The sequence below is a fragment of the Epargyreus clarus genome, unplaced genomic scaffold (genome assembly GCF_041222505.1).
Source record: "Epargyreus clarus isolate Ecla_fem2 unplaced genomic scaffold, WU_Ecla_fem_2.2 ptg000021l, whole genome shotgun sequence".
NCBI classification, from domain to species: Eukaryota; Metazoa; Arthropoda; class Insecta; order Lepidoptera; family Hesperiidae; genus Epargyreus; species Epargyreus clarus.
Genome location: NW_027332228.1, coordinates 2655547 through 2675458, shown reverse-complemented (window position 1 = coordinate 2675458; position 19912 = coordinate 2655547). Strand labels below are relative to the sequence as shown.

At 36.7% G+C, this 19912-nt stretch overlaps 2 protein-coding genes across 5 annotated transcripts; one reads left to right on the top strand and one right to left on the bottom strand.

Moving 5' to 3' along the window:
• Nucleotides 1-970: 970 nt before the first annotated feature.
• On the bottom strand, nucleotides 971-8658 carry LOC140750542 (kinesin-like protein KIF18A). Of its 3 annotated transcripts, none has more exons than XM_073084109.1 (8): nucleotides 7868-8658; nucleotides 7019-7237; nucleotides 6087-6292; nucleotides 5407-5711; nucleotides 4795-4976; nucleotides 3179-4103; nucleotides 2632-2757; nucleotides 971-1645 (listed from the first exon to the last, which is right to left on the bottom strand). In XM_073084109.1, the coding sequence occupies exons 1-8, from the start codon at nucleotides 8417-8419 to the stop codon at nucleotides 1476-1478; spliced, it is 2685 nt and encodes an 894-aa protein (XP_072940210.1). In that variant the 5' UTR covers nucleotides 8420-8658; the 3' UTR covers nucleotides 971-1475. The 3 variants fall into 3 exon arrangements, with proteins under 3 accessions (XP_072940210.1, XP_072940211.1, XP_072940212.1); XM_073084110.1 differs by having other exon boundaries at nucleotides 971-1606; XM_073084111.1 differs by having other exon boundaries at nucleotides 971-1594.
• A 1833-nt stretch (nucleotides 8659-10491) lies between these two features.
• On the top strand, nucleotides 10492-16500 carry Or-36 (olfactory receptor 36). 2 transcript variants are annotated; one of them, XM_073084861.1, is made up of 5 exons: nucleotides 10492-11286; nucleotides 11725-11824; nucleotides 12212-12316; nucleotides 12680-12835; nucleotides 16288-16500. In XM_073084861.1, exons 1-5 carry the CDS (start codon nucleotides 10511-10513, stop codon nucleotides 16336-16338), a joined length of 1188 nt encoding a protein of 395 aa, XP_072940962.1. In that variant the 5' UTR covers nucleotides 10492-10510; the 3' UTR covers nucleotides 16339-16500. The 2 variants fall into 2 exon arrangements, with proteins under 2 accessions (XP_072940962.1, XP_072940963.1); XM_073084862.1 differs by lacking the exon at nucleotides 10492-11286 and having other exon boundaries at nucleotides 11708-11824.
• Nucleotides 16501-19912: the final 3412 nt, after the last annotated feature.

The following is a 19912-nucleotide window of genomic DNA, read 5'->3' as shown; positions in this document are numbered from 1 at the left end:
TCAAATAAATTCAGTCATGTAGAATAGGATGTTCAGTGCCAATTAAGGTAAATTTGCTCTTTTTTTGAAAAACACGATTCATTTTGTAACTTCTAATTTTAGGTATTCATTTATTTATTTATTTTAAGGACTACCAACAGAACTATATGTTATACATGACTGACAATGTTATTTTCTTAAGTAATATAGCTTAGTACACATATTTCCATTTACAGGTAGTCACAACATGCAAAATAGTAAGTGCTTATACAATAGGTAGCTAGTACAGTTGCTTCTAAATTATATATTAGAGGTTCCAAAAATTATAACCAAAATACCTGCCAATATCATACTATATCCAATGAAATTTAAATGATTATTGGTCATAAATAAGCAAGTAAAGCAGCGTTTACATTGCGTCGAAATAATAATCGACTTAAATATATTATTCTTATAGTTATATTACATTTAGTACATTTACATTACATTGTTATTTAATGCTACTAAAATATCATTTCAACTAATTTCTAAAAGTTTATCTAAAATATACTTTCTAAACTAAAAAATAGTAGTACTGTTAATAGTACACAAAGTGAATATTTTGTTGACTTAATTTTACGCTATAAGAATTAAATATAAAACAAGAAAAATATGTTTTGGTAGCAATACCCCAATTTAATGATATTACCTATAATCTTACAAAGACATATACACAATTAGTTTTATCGCTTCTACGCACTAGCATCTCTTCTTATTTTTTTGGAAACGCTTACAATAACAAGCTGTTAAATTTTAAACTGGAAAAGCGGTTATATGCGCGGTTAGCCGCCCCCACGGTTAACTCTAGTGCGTAGGGTGGATTAGACCAAGTGTGTTCTTGGGCGATTAGTAATTAAATAATTGTTCACCGTGACTCAAGTTATATCAACTATTAGACTGGCCGCTTATAACCGTATTTCAATACAACTAATCATCTAAAATATAGTATAAGTAAAATTAGAGTGTCTGTTTTTAATATTGAAATAACTGCTTTTTACTATGCATATGAATATACATACGGTACATACACCGAAATAACATTTTTAAAAATGTTTGTCTCTGTCTGTTTGTTCAGGCTAATCTCTAAAATGGCTGAACCGATTTTGAGGGGTCTTTTATTGGCAGGTAGCGGATATAATAAGGAGTAACTTAGGCAACTTATATTTTAGAACCAGCTGTGGCCCGCGGTTTCACCCGCGTTACTTCTTTTTAAACACGTGAAACCGCGGGGCACAGCTAGTATTGAATATGTTACAACTAATTATTCCCATATGACATATACCTCCCGTAGCGCCGTTCCACTTGACCCCTTGTACCCCTGTTGTCCCCCTCGTTCGGCTCGTGTACATAATTTAGTACTTGACAGTTCAAGTTGGCCGCTTATAGTCATCTTTCAATACAACTAATCATATTAAATACTTTACAACTAATTATGCATATATGGCACATACCTCCTATCAGCGTTCGTTGACCCCCTGCCCTGGTCGTGGACCCCCAGCCCCGGCCCCGGGGTCCAGGGCGCGACGGGGCGCGCGGCTGTAGGGGTGCACCAGCGGGCGGTCTCGCGCGCGAACAGCTTTGAAACCCACTGACTTTTCAGTGACGATCGCCTTCCGACCGCACACATCTGTTAGTCGGTTAATTTATCACAACACACGGACAAACAAACATATATATAGTTAATGGGTTAAACATATAGTTCATTAATCCAATGATTTTTGATTTTTAAACAAATTCAATAATTACTATAGACACATACATTAGATTGTAGTGTGCGTAAGACTCTTAATTATATAAGTTAGGTTAAGCTTAGTATTAGCACAGTTAGAATAAAGACATCATTAAACTAACACGCCTCTCCAATACCTAAGAGCCTGCGACATCACTACATTTATATTACAGATGTAAATTGGGTTTATTAATAAAAATGTATAAAGCAACAAAAAAATATACTAAACACACATACGCATTAAATACACAAATACAATATACTAGTAGATACTGATAGTAATATATAATATTAATATATTAGTAAGTAGAGACCTATGCATGGACCCCTATCCCATAGAGCAGGTATTAGATACTTTTTCTGAGGCGCGTGTTTTCACCCGTAAACGCGTCTCCTCCCAAGATATGAATTAACTTGCAGCAGTTTCTGCGTGCGGTTATGTTCAAAATTATAGGATGCGTGGAGTGGCGTAAACACACGTGACGGAAAAAGCAAGGTGGTGGTGGTTAAAGGTGGTGGAACCAATATGATTCAGCCCGTCAGATACCACCGCCACAGTTATTTCTAGCGAGGAACAGTTGTACCTTTCGATAGAAGTTAGATGAACTTACATATGAGATGACCATCTTAGTCCTCAAAAGTGGCAAAGCATCTGGTCGATAATAACTCTGTCGTATTTAAAGTTACTTACAGTACTTACTTACTCACCCGTATGAACTAAATTAAAACGCCTAGTATAAGTGTCTCTCCTTTATACCCAAATATCACAGTTCTTAATACTGTTGATATAAGGCAGAAATAATTGTAACAAAGATTCTTTTGATTTCGAGCTCCTACCGGTTCAACCACCCATTACCACCCATAGTACAAGGAGCAGGTCGTACCTTGTGTGTTCCGCTGTAGCGGCGTGCCGTCCCGCGCGAGGCTGGAGCCGAAGCCCGCGGACCGCGCCGGGGGCGGAGCCCGACGCAGCGGCAGGGCTTTGCCCACCACCGGCTTCACTATCTTCGCTGTTGAGTAGGAAAAAAAATTTCCGTTTAAGGTACAAAGTATGATTGCGAAAAATTTCGGCTATGGCAGATATGTCTAAAAGTACGGTAATATTTTTTTCCAGAATTTTTGAAAAATTCATTTTTATTTTCAATAGCTCACTTTATATTTTGAGTTTATATTTATTATTCTAATGATTATTAAGTTTATTATTCTAATGATGTATCAGAATTATTTTTAAATGTAAATTTAATTAATTATTTAGTCTCAACTAAACCATTTTCAACTAAAAAGATCAAGTAATCAGTATAACAATTCAACCAAGATTTTTTTGAGAATTACATTATTATTTATACAGAGCTCTGCAAGATTTAGACGAAATATTGCAATATTGCATTTTTTCCTACTTGTATTCCCGTTTTGAAAGATGAATATAGTTACCTTTGTCATTAAAATTAATCGTCCTTTGCATAGTGTTGGTTCTATCCGACAGTCCCTTCTTCACAGGCTGAAGTTCAGTCTTAATTTCTACTTTATCAGCTGCTTTTTTCCAGTCCTCCATTTTTCCAGCGAGAACGAATGTCGAATTCAAATCCTTAGGATCTATTAGACCATAGTTGTTAACATCCAGAGCCGAATTAAACTCTATCTTCACTTTCTTAGCCGAATTCAAGTTCCTAGTAGCATCTAGACTTTCAAACGAGTCATTTATAATTATCGTTTCGTTGTTAGCCAACTTTATTGGTGTGCCCTTGCGTTTTTTCGGCGACAATCGCACCGGTTCACGGTTTTCTATGTCCGTCAAGTCGTCACTGTCTGTTACGACGTCGATCGTACTATTCCCGTCTTCATTATTAATAATACTAAACTCAGTCGCCGTCGATAATTTATCAATGTCCAGGGTAGATATGAATTTAAACTGAGCGTCTATCTCGGTTTCTCTGTCCGACCAAGAGATGCCTTTAGCGGACTTCGCTTTCTTCATGATCTCGAGGTACTCAGCTGTTAACGCGGGAGGGACTTTGTCATAGCCCTTCAAAGTTAAAAACAGTTTCTTCAACATGCCAGTCATGTTGCTTGTGTATTCTGTGAATGCTGTGATTTCTTGTTCCTCAATTAACAACAACTTGTGCCTAAGATCGTTGCTCGCATTAACGTGCCTGAGTTCTGACTGCATTTGGAGTTTTTCTACCAAATCAATGAGTTCGGGACACTCATTCAACGCCTGGTTATACAGTGTTCCCATCTTCTTGCGGCTTTCGTCCCATTTCGCCCAGGCGGTCATTATTTTGTTGTCCAGGTTTACTGACTGCTTGAAGTAACTCTCCGTCGCTCGCTCTTGTCTCGGGATATCCTCCGTGCACACCTAAAGATAATTAAAGCGTATTATTAAAAATGTTTTTAATAAACTGTAATTAAAATGAGAATATTATATTTTCATCATACTACATCCCCAAAGGTAAGGTAATTTGGGCAATCACCAAAAACTCGATGTTTTAGTCGGCTCCGGGAGCAGCTAGGCTACGCATTTCGATGAAGCTATCGCCCAACAAAATGTTTGTAGGTTAGTGGAGTTCATATGCACCTCGACCGTTACCATACAGTTACCTGTTTAAGAGCGTCGCTAGAGGAGCGATGTTCAACAACAGCGAAATGCGAGATGGATACCTGTTTGAGCGCCTCACAAGACAAGCGTTTCACGGATTCACAAACGTGGTAAAAGGGTACCTGTTCGAGCGCCTCGCTGTACGAGCGATGCGCGAGATCAGCAACATGTGTAACGCCAACACCGCACTGTGCACTGAGCCGTGTGTACCCGCCGCTGTGGTTAACCGCCGGCGCCACTCTTCACGCATACTTTTTTGTGGTAAGTGAGATATAGTTTTTCGAGGCGTTCCACCTTAGTCCTCAGGGGCAGCGGCGCATCTGTGGCGGACCTCAGGTAGGAAGATCTAATCCTATCTGGGGTTGATTACAGATGTCCATGGCCGGCAGTAGCCACTTACCATCAGGTGGAATTCGTGCTCGTCTGCCTTTCCTATGTTATAAAAAAATACCTGTTCGAGCGCCTCACTAGACGAGCGGTGTGCGAGGTCCGCAACATGTGTAAAGGCACGTGCCCGCAGCCGCTGCCGCAGCGCCAACACACGCGCACGCGCCTGTAACGCCAGCAGCGCACTGTGCACTGAGCCGTGCGTACCTGCTGTTGTGGTTAGCCGCCGCCGCCACTCTTCGCGCACTGGGGAACAGAACTTTAATGTTCAGCAGAGTATACCATTGTAATTGAGTCACAGTAACTGCTAAGTAAACGCTTTGTACTATATCTTCAAAAGTATCACTAACAGACCTATTTGTACCTAATTAAAGTACGAATTACTATGTCCATTTGATAAGAAAGGAATATTTACACAAACATTCCAATTTAGTCCTCAGAAATAACAAAATATCTATAGGCGACCTCGGGAGGAACTTCAGTAAAATTCCAATCCAATTTGGAATTGCTTATTATAGATATCCAATAGGCAGTAGTATCTTTTTACCACCCAGTTAGCCATATACTCATTTACTAATTGTGTTATAAAGAAGAATACCTAGGCTCATATGATTCAACTACAAAAAATAAATTAAGGCTTTGACTTTAAAGTTTAATGCAAATAACATGTACTTACATTTCTCTTTAGCCAGATCAGCTCCTCTGGCAACAGGCTCTACCAAGGTGAGTGCCAGTTTAGCCTCCAACTCCTTGACTTTTTTCTTCAACTCCTCATTTATCATCACAAACTGTGAGAGCCTCATTTGCCCATCAACAATGTTCTTTTTAATGCTCAGTTGAATCTTGTTCGCTCTTGCTGCGTACTTGAGCGTGTTGTAGGTATCCTCGTAACTCATGCTGGATGGTGAGACGTTAGCTATCATAACGGTCTTACAATTGCCGCCTAGGCTGTCCTTAAGCAGCCGCGTCAGTTTGGAGTCCCTGGTGATTGGTATACATTGTTAAAGATGCGTATTGTCAATAGCAAACAACGAGAAGACTATAGCAATCCACTAGATTAAATAGACTACATGCTTGTAAAGCGCGATTTTAGGCCTTACTCAATAGTGATGATAAAATACAAATTTCGACAGGTTAGCGAATTTTTTTTTTCAAACATTTTTGGGTTTTACAGACAATACTTGCACTTAACTGATCACATTTTTTGTTAAAACGATTAAATTAGTTGGCAATAAATTAAAATAAGTAAGAGCCTCCACTTCTTCATTGATTCACCACTTCAGACTTCCAAATCAGGCCCTGCAAGCACTTCGCTACTTATATAATACAAAAAGAAATATGTTTTAGTTTCCTTACCTATACGGAATATAACTGCTACCATCTGCAAGCTTATTGATGCAATTGCCGAGAGACAGTAGACTCCGGTTAATATTGGCGCCTTCCTTAAACCTGTCTCCCACACAGCCCGTGGCTGAGGCGCGCTCACTACCCGCTAGATCTATCATGGATAGCTTCACTATACGGAGCTGACTGCTTGTCTTATACCGCATTTTTACGTACACCTGAAATATTGGTTGTTTAGAAATGTTTGAATTCTACAAGTGTATTAATATAAGTAACTTGAAGAGTCAGTAAAATGAAATGATGGCATTTTGGTAAGGGCCATGTACAGTTATGAATCAGACAGTACAGAATTTATGTATCAGACTTATTTAAAGACTTATAACCCAGGTTATTAATTACACAACATACACATAACATACAACATATACATAAAATAGGTATGACAATTTACAAGAACTGTTCTCAAAGTATTCCGAAGTTTAATATAGTTATAATATTTCTTAATTATATTACATTAATTGCCAGTCCCACTTGACATGCTTAGGCACAATCTTATTTTAATCCTAGACATAGTTCACCACTCTGAAAGTGGTAGAACCCTTTGTGGTTCGACTCCGGCGGCACCACCACCACGCCTATTACTACCTAATAACAGCAGTGTTAGGCGATGCTGTGTTCCGGATTGAAGGGTGTGTTAAGGGAGACAGACTTTCCCGAGCCGTTCCAGCTTAGTCCTCAGGGGTAGCGGCGCATCTGTGGCCGACCTTAGGTGGGAATATCTAATCCTATCTGGGGTTGATTACAGATGTCCATGGGCGGCAGTAGCCACTTACCATCAGGTGGACTGTATGCTAGTCTACTACTCCTATATTATAAAAAAAAACAACTGTAACAAGATAGGCCTATCAGTACAATAACTCAATCATTATGTAAAAATTTCTTACCTGAAAAACAGCATGGCTCCTAGAGCTCTCAGCATTTGCATCAGTGGGATGCTGTGTCCTATTCTTGTTTCCGTTTTCCAACATGTTGAGCAACTCTCGAGCTGTCTTTATGTTGTTAAGGGTGAGGCCGGCCACCATCACTCCATACTTGGAGTCTTCTCGGAGCTGCAGTGGAGTATTGGATGGCTTGAGCAAGTCATACACATTTTCGTTGTACACCTGTGAGGGAGACATACAATTTTTAATAAAAGAGTGAGAAATATTAAATTGCACTTGTGAAGACACTGTACTATTATAACCTGATAATATCTATATTGGGATCCGTTTAAAAGATACAACCTCACATATTTCTGTGATAATTCATTATTAAATGTGTAAGATTTTATTTACATATAATAATCAAATTATTACTTTGGAAAATAAATTAAAAAACTACACTTGTCACGGGACATACAATTTACCTAATATATATTGAGTTTCTTCAAAATATACTTGGTTTATTAAATTTGTACAAAATATGCCTAATTTATCAGTATACTTTGTATGTTCATCTGTTAAGCATTCCATGTAGGATCGAAGTTGTAAATGAGATTGTTCACACTTGCATTTATAAGTAAACCCAAAATGCAATAAACACTATAGCTACCGCCCCTTGATATTCATTAGTTTACTACATAGAAGCATTTTTATATATTTTGAAGTACATTGTTTACAGCCTGTTTAGTCATTTTTGTGTGCATTCCCATAGGTCCCACAACAATTAGAATCTTACAATTAAAAGATTATAAAGAAAAAATGTTGCAAATGTTACACAATAACAATTATTAATCTTACTAAATATTTACTTACCTCAATGTAGGAGACCCCAATATCGAACTCCCTTTCCCTTTCAAACGAGTTAATCGTGTAGAACAGATGCTCCATAGTCAAGTATGTGATGCCGGGGTTCTCCTTACTGCCAATCATGGTGAACGTCTTGCCAGCGCCCGTCGCGCCGTACACGAACACAGAACAGTTGTAGCCCTCCATCAACGATGTTAATATATCTTTCGTAGTAGTCTCAAACACGTCGAAGTTGGTCGCGTTTTGACCACAAACATTGTCAAAAACAAACTTAAGCTCCTTGTTCGCGCGCTTCAAAAAATTCTTGTTTGGCTGTTGCACTCCTTGGTAAAAGAAAGGTTGCATGTCCTCCTTGGGGTCGAAAACCAACATCTTATCGTCCACAACGTCGACCACAATGCGATTATTGAGTTCCCTCTCTTTTGCATTTAAGGGCCGCACTCTCACCACCACTTTTATATTTGCTGCCATATTTTGAGTAGAGCCGCTCTTCGAAGGTGCCAGACGCACAGGTCTGGCGGAAGCTGGGCCAGATGGCCCCTTGTCCATTCTCACCATCTTCGCTATGAACTCATCGAACGAAAATAAAGTTCTTCAAACCACAATCAACTCATTTACAGCAAATACGTATACAAAGCAACGTCCAGTAATTATCTCTAAGAAGTATTTATTATTACACTATTATAAATAAAGTAAATAGCAAACGAAGTCCTCAAATCAAATTCACATTTGAAACTTTTAGCGATTCGCAATTCGTAACCGCGTCAGTTATAATTTGAATTTTGAACTAACTGACAGCGACAGCAGACGCTATCGGCGGCATGCGTCACGCGCAGGGTTGCCAGCCCCAGCATAGAGCAAAACTGTAGATGCGGTAGAAAAAAACCTTAGAAAACTGTAAAAATCAAATTAAAAAACAGTAAATACATTTTATTATTTAATTATAGTCATAAATAGGATACATTATAGGGAGAGAATTAAAAACAATATAATTATACTTTAAGAACTTAAAACCACGCCAAAATCGCACAAGGAAAATCGTTAATCCTGATCCTGATGAGGAGAATAGGATCAAATTATTAAGATCATGTATTGTCATCGGTTCTTGATAAATGCCCAAAATTTTAAATTAATCGGACCGTTCAAAGTGGGTAAAAATCGAGTTCAAAGATCCCGTCAAAGCTAATAAAAGCGTGGTAAAAAATCATGTCATTATAAAAGTTTCGGTCCCGGTCGTCGACCGAAACGAGATGGTCCACCACTAACGCCATCTATTAAATTGGTTGACTATTATAGTCCGCGCCAAATTAATGTTAGTCCGCTCTGAAGTTGTTGCGAGCAGGTGTAGTCATACAATTTGCTATGGCGACGCGATTCATTTCTATATTCAGAGCGGACTAACAGTTTTCCGCTCTACATAATGTGAAAAAATATTTTTTATCCAATATTCAAAATTCCCAACGCAATTTGTAGATATAATCATAGGTTACTATCCTCTTTGGATATTCTGTCCACATATTACGTTGTATTTTTTTTTTACTAGGTATACTCGTAATACAGTGAATGCCGTAAATGAAGGGTAAATGCATACGGTTAATACCGTTTAATTTAAAAACTGATTATACAAGGAGTTTAAACAACTATTTACACAAAGGCAATTTCATCGAACTATTCACTAACATCTCTTAAGTTAGACTCGGACTTTATTTCATTATTATTTTATTTTAACAATAAGGTATACCTTCCCATTTTGATGCACTGTCACACTATTTGATATAACTTGGTAAAGTATTCCCCGCCGACATTGTAACAAATGGCTCATTCAGAAATAAGAGCTCAATGAGACTCCGGTTTGTGCGTAAGCGGAGCTCCAGCTGAATGCTAAAGCTCTCGTTCTGTCCAGATAACATCGTGGCGGAAATTAACGGGAAATTGTATTTGTTTCTTATACAACAACGTCGCAATAAACACGTCTCGCCTGTGTTGTATAAATAAACGTTAATTTTGTATGGGATAAGCCGCATTACCTAATCGATTCTGTTTCGATTATAATATATAAACGATGATGTACTTAAAGTTATAACATTTTTGTTGACTTTTGATATTTTTGTAATGTACCTAGTTCTATTGACCCTGGGATAGTAATCTTGCACTTTTATTTACTTCGCTCTCTAGGGTAGGTAGATACACCGTAGGCATTTTCAATAAGCCTCAAGTAGGACTGCTGTTGCTTAATAAGACATTGGGATTGGAATTTACAAGTTCTTTTACAACAGAACTAATTAATATTCTCATATAAAATTTAATGTTAAATAATTTCAGAGTACGAGACTACGTTATTAAAATTTAAAATTTGAATTATTAAACATACATCGTAATTGCACATTCCATACTCTGCTAATTATACCTATGCGATGTCATGTCGTTGCTAATATTATATTACTTGCGAAACCTCAACTAAGTAGTTATTAATCGAGGAACAGTCTGCACCTGCTTTTGTTAAAATATTCCCACGTCAATTACACAGAGAATTAAATTCTAAACGTCCATTTAATCACGCAACCCTGACACTATACACGCCTCATTTGAACCATCTGTGGTGATTTATCTTGGCTCCGTCTGAACAGAAAATTAATTCACACTAAAACAATGTTTACGCTTGATTTTTTGAAAAAAGTATTACAGAAACCGTTTCACATACAAAATATTAATCACCCACTTTTGGGACCTCACGTATGGCTCTTGAGATGGCTCGGTATTTGGCATCCAATAATGAATGGGATAACGAGATTCAAACTCAGCCTCGTGTACATTACTTTTGGATTTTTCTTCAGTCAGTACATCAAATGTTGCCGTAGTAGAACCCTCGAGGACCTCAAGCTCTTAATCCAGTTCGCACCCTTTCACACGGCAGTTATTAAAATCGTTTTCTTTCTAAAAGACCACAAAATATGGACCGAACTTATTGCCTACATATCATCGGTGGAACGTGAAGAATTGTCGACAATGGAGCCCAAAATCAAACGAGTAATAGAAGGTTACATAAAATATAGCCGTAGTCTTACCTACTTCTTCTGGATGATGGCAGTTTTATCAAATTTGAGTATATTTACCGATCTTTATCAAAATGTTTATCATCAAAAGAATGTGACAGAAGAGTACATAAGATTATTTGATGGGTATACGCCCTTCAGTCGAGAGCCTCCTGGGTATTACTACATTTTAACAACCCAGTTTATATTCGCTAATATGGTAACAATTTATGTGATGGCATGGGACCCGCTAGTTGTTGCTATTATGATATATTTTGCTGGACAACTCAAAGTATCTGGATTTTATTGCAAACGAGCTATCGATTTGACAAGCCCTGAAGCAAGTCATCAGAATATCGTGAAGTGCCACCTATTTCATACTAAGCTGATTAAGTAAGATATCGGTTTTATTTGATTAAAAATAGTTTACTCTTGAGAAAATAACCTACCTACCTACATTTCTAAACCACTTATATAGGGAACTTAAAATTACTAAATTATATTTATACGCTTGAGGATGAGATGAAAGGGTGAGCGGTTATTATCAAAAAACTTATTAAAGACAAAAAATACTTTGAAGTAGTGGAATAATATGAAACATGTCCTGGAAAACACAGGACGGTCTGTCTACTGTAACCTGTGGAATTTCATATTCGAGGATGCGCTTATGTATTTTCAACTTTGAAGAACAAGACCCTTGTGGTTGATTTTTTGAATAATCATTCCATGGACGACGTAGCCTGATTTCTCCTTAAAAACTTCCAGTTATATTCAAATATTCACCTACATCGTATGTGTCCCCAAATGTTTTATGTTGTTTTCTTTGTCCAGGTACCAAGAGATGTTTAACTCTTTAATATCACCGGTTATGTTTATCTACCTGATTGTAATTTCCGTGAATCTCGGCGTCAGTATCACAGAAATGGTTGAGGTAACCTGATAATATAATAGTATTACAATATCCTAAACTACCATTTAACGCCCGTATTAATAATCAATCCATCAAATATTTACCTATAAAAAAATTGAAAGACAATTACTGTCTTTTTGACCGCTGGTAGACAAAAGGTGTGGTAAGGGAGACATACTTCTCCGACACATACCAGACTAGTCCTCACAGGTAGTAGCACATCTGTGACCGACTCCAGATAGGCATCTAATCTTATCTGGGGTCGACTACAGATGTCCATGAGCGGCAGTAGGCACTTACTATCAGGTGGACTGCATGCTCATCTCCTATCTAAAGGACGAAGAATGAAGGCACCAGATCAGCCTATGTAGGAACAACTTTTCATTTAAAAATGTTAAATGATTTCAGCTACAAGACGATCCAGCTGCTTTTATATATTACTGTGTCTACCTTTCGGCGTGTTTGGTTCAACTGCTCCTCTTCTACTGGCATAGTAATGAAGTAACTGAAGAGGTACTACAATTGTAAACATGTATTAGAAATGAATCACCACTTTTTGGGAAGTTATCACAACGACACCATTTCTAGCCTGAAGCAGTTATTGCGTTTTGGTGGAATGGTATGGATGCTGGCTGACTTACATACGATCACTTGCTTTTATGGTAAAGAAAAAATCAAAGGGAACGTAAATACATACCTGGAAGTTGTATAACAAGCAAAAGTTAGAGTGTGAGGTCTATCAATCTATACTTAGTCATTTTGATGAATTAAAACTTAACCATTCTCACTTTAGAGAAAATCCGTGCATTGCAGTGAGACAATAATGGCGTGATGGTGGCGTTTTAATATACTTATAATTTTATTTGCTTCTTCTAGAGTCTTCTAGTAAGCTACAGCACATTCAAGAGCGATTGGGTGGGAACCAACAGAAGTCTACAGAAGGAAATGGCCATACTAGCGCATACCACGAACAAGAGACTGGTTTTCAGAGCAGGGCCATTCAACGAGATGTCTCTGACTACTTTTGTTTCGGTATGATATTGTGACATATACAGAGCGTGACGCAGTGGGTTCCGGGTTCGATCCTTGGCGAGACTAATACCTGAATGAATTAATTAAAATTTTATTCTGCCTCATCATTTGTGTATTTGTCTATATATGCACGTGCTAAGAACGACATAAGGAACCACAAATCTAAGCCGGCCTTCTTGAGAATTGAACACCGGAACCATCTGTATACCAGGCGGAAATATAAACATAAGTAATTTTATAGATGGATTCCCTGTAAAGAAATTCAACGCCTGATAGCTAATTAAACTATACCTACTTACTTTTTCTACCTATTTGTTTATAGTCAGACATTTTTTTTTATTGCCGTATCATTAGTAAATCAGAAAATGTGACTATAAAACCGTAATTTCAATTAAAACTTGCATTACATCGTAAAAAATTCTTACATCACATGCATAACACATCTTGAGCCAATTTCTTGTAATAAGCGTTCTCACAACTCATTAATCTAACTAGAATATCTGGGGGGCTAGCCAAGTTGACATTCTACAGTCGCTTGCGCTGTAGAAACGCTATAGAAACGCTAAAATGTATGAAAATATCAATGATCACGTGATCAAAATAGCGAAGTAGAAAAGTCGTAGCCAAGTTACACGATCGAATAGAACGCTAGCGATTCTACAATGCCCATGTCATTTCTTTTTTCCATACAAATGACAACCTTTGACAACCTTTTGATAACCTTTTGACTTTTTTGTCAAATTTGTTAGCGAAGCGTATTCTAAGATAAATATCATAGTGAGCGATCGCGCCGACCCTGTAGAAAACGTAAACGCTAATAAAATGGTGGATTCTGTATCAGCTGTTTGTCACTTCACTACGCGCTATCACTGCATTATAGACTTTAATTACTTTTGATCATTTGAAAATGTATACTTTAAATGTGTTGAAATTTGAATATGGCTCTCTATAACTAGTGTATCCTAAAATATTATAGAAATGAATTGCAAAGTCGTTTTTCTATTTTAAATAAATATGAGCATATAATATAACTAGATGACCCGGTGAACTTCGTACCACCTAATTATGAGTGACTATCTGTACCCCGTAGTTTCACTCGTGTAACAGTCTTAAGGGTTGATCTAAACAAACAAACAGTGACTCAGATGCTTCATTATGTCTTATGATCATTTTGTTAGTGCTCCAAATTAACGGATTTTAAATTAAAGTTCCATACCCGATTAAACGACCGTAAGAGTTGATTTTCCAGAAACGGTGAAATATGTGTTCTATTATTTTCAATATAAAAGCTAAATTCTAATTTTCATAGACTTTGCTTCAAAATCTGCCGACTTCTAAACGAAGTGCCTTTAAAAGCCAAATGCAATTTTTTACAGCCTTTGCTTCCAAATTAACGGATTTTAAAATAAAATTCCAACCCCTATTTAACCAACTTAGGGTTGATTTTCCAAATATCGTAAAATAGATATTTAATTACTTTCTATCGAAATCCCAAATACCAATATTCATATAGTTTTGCATCTAAACTGGGCGACTTTAATACAACCTTTCTCCCCTTATTTATTCATGGAAACGCGGTCGAACAGGATAAAAAGTATCCTATGTCCGTCTCCTGGTTCTAAGCTACCTCTCCACCAATTTTCAGCCAAATCGGTTCAGCCGTGCTCGAGTTATAAAATACTTCACGGAAACGCGGTCGAACGGGATAAAAAGTATCCTATGTCCTTTTCCTGGTTCTAAGCTACCTCTCCACCAAATTTCAGCCAACTCGGTTCGGCCATTCTTGAGTTATAGTGTAACTAACACGACTTTATTTTTTATATATAGATATTGATTCAACACGTGTTCGAATGTAACTCAATGAAAACAAAATATTTTTTTCAATTCGATTGCAGCGCCAACTGTTGGTAAAAACTATCATTAAAATAGATTATTATTTAATATTTGAAACTGCGATGGTAGCGAAGTCTGTGGAATCCAATGTGAAACATTCCAAAATCAACAACTACTTACGAATTAAAAATTAATTAAAAAAACCGTTTCTCACGAATTAAATAGTGAATCTAAACCATTCTCAAGTCCCCTTGTACACACACAACATTCGTCCACAAAAACAACCACAAAATCCACAAAATCCTTCATCAAATTCCATCAAAGTCCAGTCGTTTAGGAAGAGTTCAGTGACATACACACGCACATAAGAAATATATATATATATAAAGATAGATAAAATAGAACTTAGAGTTATTCCAGTATTTAAATAAAAGTATTGTCTCAGTTTAACTGTTTTATTGCATCATTATATTAATGCTTCTCATATTATCTTTACTTGTAACAAAACAATTTATTAAAACCTTAATAGAAAAAAATAATATTAATATCCGTATCCTTTTTTTTTCATTATTATCTCCAGTTTCCCTGCAATTTCCCTGTCTAGGCAAAAACCTGGTGGTTATGAGGTTTCATTTGTTGGCATGGCATGTATAGTATACACCCAGTGGCGTAACCATTTATAATTATTGCCTCCTTGGAAGCCGCTCCTACGATGGAAGAAGATCCTGAGTAGCTCTACTTTTGATGAGTTTAAAAGTGCGGGTGGATTTCATAAGCTCAGTAGTAACTTCATTGGAGTGTCTTTATATGACGAATACAATGATAGGTTACCACTATGGACGAGTATATGATTTTAGTTTATTTGTCACTTCCTCTTTCACTGTTGTCTCTGTGGCATCAGCTACCATGTGAAGCATCTTCGATTGGAAGCGTTGTATGATGTCCAAGTTTGAGTTGGATGCGGTTCCGCAACGTTTAGATCCATATGACCATATTGGTTTTAGTATGGCTTTGTTGCTTGATGTTGCTGAAAGACTTTCGTGCCATGAGCCAGTAAATCTTACGTCCAGATATTTTCTTTTAGTACGAGGTACGAATAAGTATCCTCAGTTGAAGTAATAATTTTATATAAAATACATGCAATCACTGTTACTGTCATTAGTAATATCTCTATAAACAATTTGTATACTCTTTGTAAACAATCACCAATCACCATAGTTACCGTTCATAGACACATTATTAAGTCTAGTTTTTGCAAATAATTGTAATTAGTAAAATAAATGTACTATAAAATATGGTATATTTTTTATGTATTTTATAATGTTTTATTGTAATATTACTATTAAATAATTAATCAGTACCATCTAGGTATTTTTGGTAGTGTAGAAACTAGACGATATTGTATTTGACGGCTAATTGATATAAATTGATCGCTAACCATAGACTTATCGTATATGTACAATGACATTTGCTAACGAATAGAATAGAAAACGAATAGAATGCAAAGTTTGTAACATGGCTAGCCCCCCTGAAGTGTAATCTTGATTCAGAATACCTAATTACAGTTCCTATACACGCTATACAAGGTAATTACAAGTAAATAGCAATTTTCCTTGCAGATCCTACGAGGCAGCTACAGTTTCTACACACTGCTGAATGAGACTAATTAGTTGTCGCATGTCTTACAATGAAATTCAAGATCCGTGGATATGTAAAGTCTTACACGAATTACCTAAATAATTGCTTGTTGTTTATAAAATTAAGAATAGAATTAGTATATATAGCAATCGTAATAACACATTTAGCAGTATCAGCACAAATAGCAAAAGTATCAACGTACTAGCATACATATCAACAATATTAGCACATACAGCAATAGTTATATAATTATATCAACATTATTATAGCAACATATTTAGCAAATGTAGCAAGATCTCATCTGGATCTCTTCTTAAGTCGAATTTTGTGTCATGTTACAGAAATATTTGCTTTTGTGATTAACTTCAGAATGAAATTCTACCTGTAAGTGTAAGGTTAATTGCAAATGTCTCAGGGTAGGAATGGACTGCATTCTCGTTTAACGGAACGGAAAAACATAAAATTAATTTTGCATTTTAGTTTGTAAAGAAATTATGACTATTTATATCTTTAGTTCTACTTCTACAACTGTTCAAAGTTTATAGCACATGTTTGAATTATCAGTGTATTAACTAGTAAATAAAACATCATAACAAAATATTGTACTTTATTCATAAGTACCTGTACGATAGCTATACGATAATTGTAGGTAGTAAAGTACTTTCTTATCAATGGCGGCTACGCACTTCCGAATTGCAGAAGTAAATGAACACCAGTGTTCTTTATACAAAAATATAAATAAATTTACGGAATCAAACTTTAACTAAACGTTTTTGAATGTAAATTTCGGTTAAAACTGCAAAACAGCATATCCTTTGAACAAGTGACCAAAGCTAAATACTTAGGTACAACTGTAACTAAGTTATTCCTGATCCTCTTAAGATTAGATTGAATGCGATACAATCAGTGCATCATTTAACTTCCACGAACTCCAAACTGTTCGAGCCAAGAATCTATTTGAAATCGATTTAAGCTCGAAATTTCTCGTTAATCGATTCTGATTCAGCAAGTTCTCGATTGCAGTGAAGTTGCAAATTTGGATCCGATTAAACGTTTGGAGCGAAAGTAGCAGATATCGTGTTTGTGCGCTCCTTTGCCAATCCCTCATCCTAATAGAGTTTGTTCTGCCCAATGTTCTACCATGGTAACTTCACATTTAACATCTCTGGCATAAGGCCACTTGCAAAGAAATGACCAGCTACTTAAAAAAGGAAAGTTACTTTTAAAGCAAAGTTAGGTACATTATCTGTATATAAATTAATTTGATATTAATCCTTCTAAGCCGAAATCGAAGCATGAAATGTACAGTAGTTGCTAACAACCCGTGGATAAGCATCCTGTTACGGGAATCGGGGATTAAGGTATGTCCTATAATATAGGTATGTGACATTATATGATTATCATATTACAATCCTTCACCATGTTAAAAGGTATGTACAATCTTTTGTTAAATACGACAGCAATACAATTTTGCGACTTTAATGGGACTCTGAAGGTCCCGTGACGGAATTTCGCCAGGAAAAAATTCCAACAAAAATACGTAGAATGACTAGGAACATATCTCCTTTGAACTATCCATTTTAGGAGCAAAAAATACACTAAGATTTACCACATTTCTCCAACGATAAATAAACAGAGGTCTGTCTTATTTCGAGATTAGAACGGATAATTTAATTAGCGGATAAATAGAGTGGATTCCTAAAACAAATGAATATTCGGAATCGTATAATTGCATATCTCGTAAACAAAACAAAGTTGGGCGTTATAACGACAATTCGGCAGTGCCGTGTTGAGGAGTAATTCTGTACAGAAACCGAGTCCATAGCAGCTGAATTAACATATAAATTGTTTTGAATCCGCGCTCTACATCGCGTTAAATTATTTCGCGAACTTCGCAAATTTACATGGTAATTGCTAAAACTCAAGATTTGTTGTTGAGGCCGCGATTGTGCGGTTAGACAAATCTGAACGGGATTAACGAGTTAAGAAGTGAATGGGTTAGATCGACTGATCTGTGTTTAACGCGGTCTACTACCGGAGTCACGTTTTTGTCACGTCTACTCTTATTTAGAAATTCATCATCATCATCGTTTAGGAGAAGCACATCTTAAGTTGTGTAAGGACTTAAGTTGTGTAAGGTGTACGTATTTTAAAGTAGGTGCGCGTTCTTGTTTCATAAAGGAGAGGTTTGGTAAGAGAGACATACTTTTCCGAAGCGTTCAGATAAAAATACATTCCAACCTCACGTAGAAATCTAATTTTCGTGTTGCCACAGAAGTATCCAGAATACCTGAGCAAAACTAGAAAATAATTACAGTAAACTATTTATAAAACATAAAATGCTATAAATAAATGTGATAAAACTGGACGAAATAATTCCTTTTTTGGGTTAGTGCGAGCAATTCTATTTCGCTTTGTCAAATTGACTCAACTCTGAATGTTCACATACTCAACATATTATACCCGAAGTTGTTGCCACATAATTTCCCAACAAAGCCATCAACACGACAACTTTTACCAGTAAATTGTGCCCCCGACACTGCCTTAATCGATTTTGGGTAGATGTGAATCTAGATCTAGTTTACACTGAACATAGTACTATCATTTAAGTGGCAATCTAAGTTACAAACTGACGGTTTTGATAAGATTTTAATGACCAATAGTTATAACATTCTACTCTGGAGTTCATAAAATATTAAAATAAAGAAATAAATAAAAAATAGTTGTCCCGGATAGTCTTAGTTACACATATGTTAGGTGCTGTTGTGTTCCATTTTGAAGGGTGTGGTAAGGGAGACATACTTTTCGCGGCGTTCCAGCTTAGTCCTCAGGGTAGTGGCGCATCTGCGGAGGACCTCAGGTAAGAATATCTAATCCAGATGTCCATGGGTGGCAGTAGCCACTTACCATTAGGTGGATTGCATGCTCGTCTGCTACTCCTATATTATAAAAAAAGTCTCATGCCGACTCGGCTTCTATACGAAATTATTCGAAACTTTTATACGTTATGTTTTCGGATACATTTTTAATTCGGATACCGGATAGTTGCTGTTTCGATTGCGAAGCTCCATATTAACCCTGCTTCAAATTCAACAGAGCTTCCTATAAAAACACTGGGAACTCTTGCAACACTCCTATCTAACTGCAAGATCCTAAAAGTTAGTAGAATAAACGTCTGGGAATAATTCTGTCCGAAACCATTTACCTTTTGATATGATTTCCTTTCAGGCCTCGCCTATTAACTTTTAGCTAGTATATTTTTGGACAAAGACGAAAACGTCAATTATTTCGCTGTCAGCGCAAGGCTTGTCCCAAATCCCGTAAGATTCGATACCCAAATTCAATCTTTGGGGTCTAAAGCACCGGCCGACCGGAGGCAGGTTTAATGGTTTGTGTGAACCTGTTTGGATCGCTTCAATTTTCTTGTAGTTGACTTGTGATAGGTACAATACAGGTAGTTGATAAATATATCTCAATCTCAAAAATAACATCGTTTTGTGGACTCTTTATTATAGTCTAACCTAAAGATAAAGCATACGTGCTACCGGATGGAAACTAGTCAGCGCCGCCATTGGACATTTGCAACATCAGAGGAGTCGCCAATGC

What these genes read in the sequence shown, in the direction of transcription:
- Or-36 (XM_073084861.1), top strand. Translation starts at nt 10,511, where the DNA reads ATGTTTACGCTTGATTTTTTGAAAAAAGTATTACAGAAACCGTTTCAC. An exon ending in TTTCATACTAAGCTGATTAA is followed by an intron (nt 11,287 to 11,724) that starts GTAAGATATCGG and finishes TTCTTTGTCCAG; the next exon opens with GTACCAAGAGATGTTTAACT. An exon ending in CTCTGACTACTTTTGTTTCG is followed by an intron (nt 12,836 to 16,287) that starts GTATGATATTGT and finishes TTTTCCTTGCAG; the next exon opens with ATCCTACGAGGCAGCTACAG.
- LOC140750542 (XM_073084109.1), bottom strand. Translation starts at nt 8,419, where the DNA reads ATGGTGAGAATGGACAAGGGGCCATCTGGCCCAGCTTCCGCCAGACCT. An exon ending in AGCAGTTATATTCCGTATAG is followed by an intron (nt 5,712 to 6,086) that starts GTAAGGAAACTA and finishes ACCAATCACCAG; the next exon opens with GGACTCCAAACTGACGCGGC. An exon ending in GATTAATTTTAATGACAAAG is followed by an intron (nt 2,758 to 3,178) that starts GTAACTATATTC and finishes CCTACTCAACAG; the next exon opens with CGAAGATAGTGAAGCCGGTG.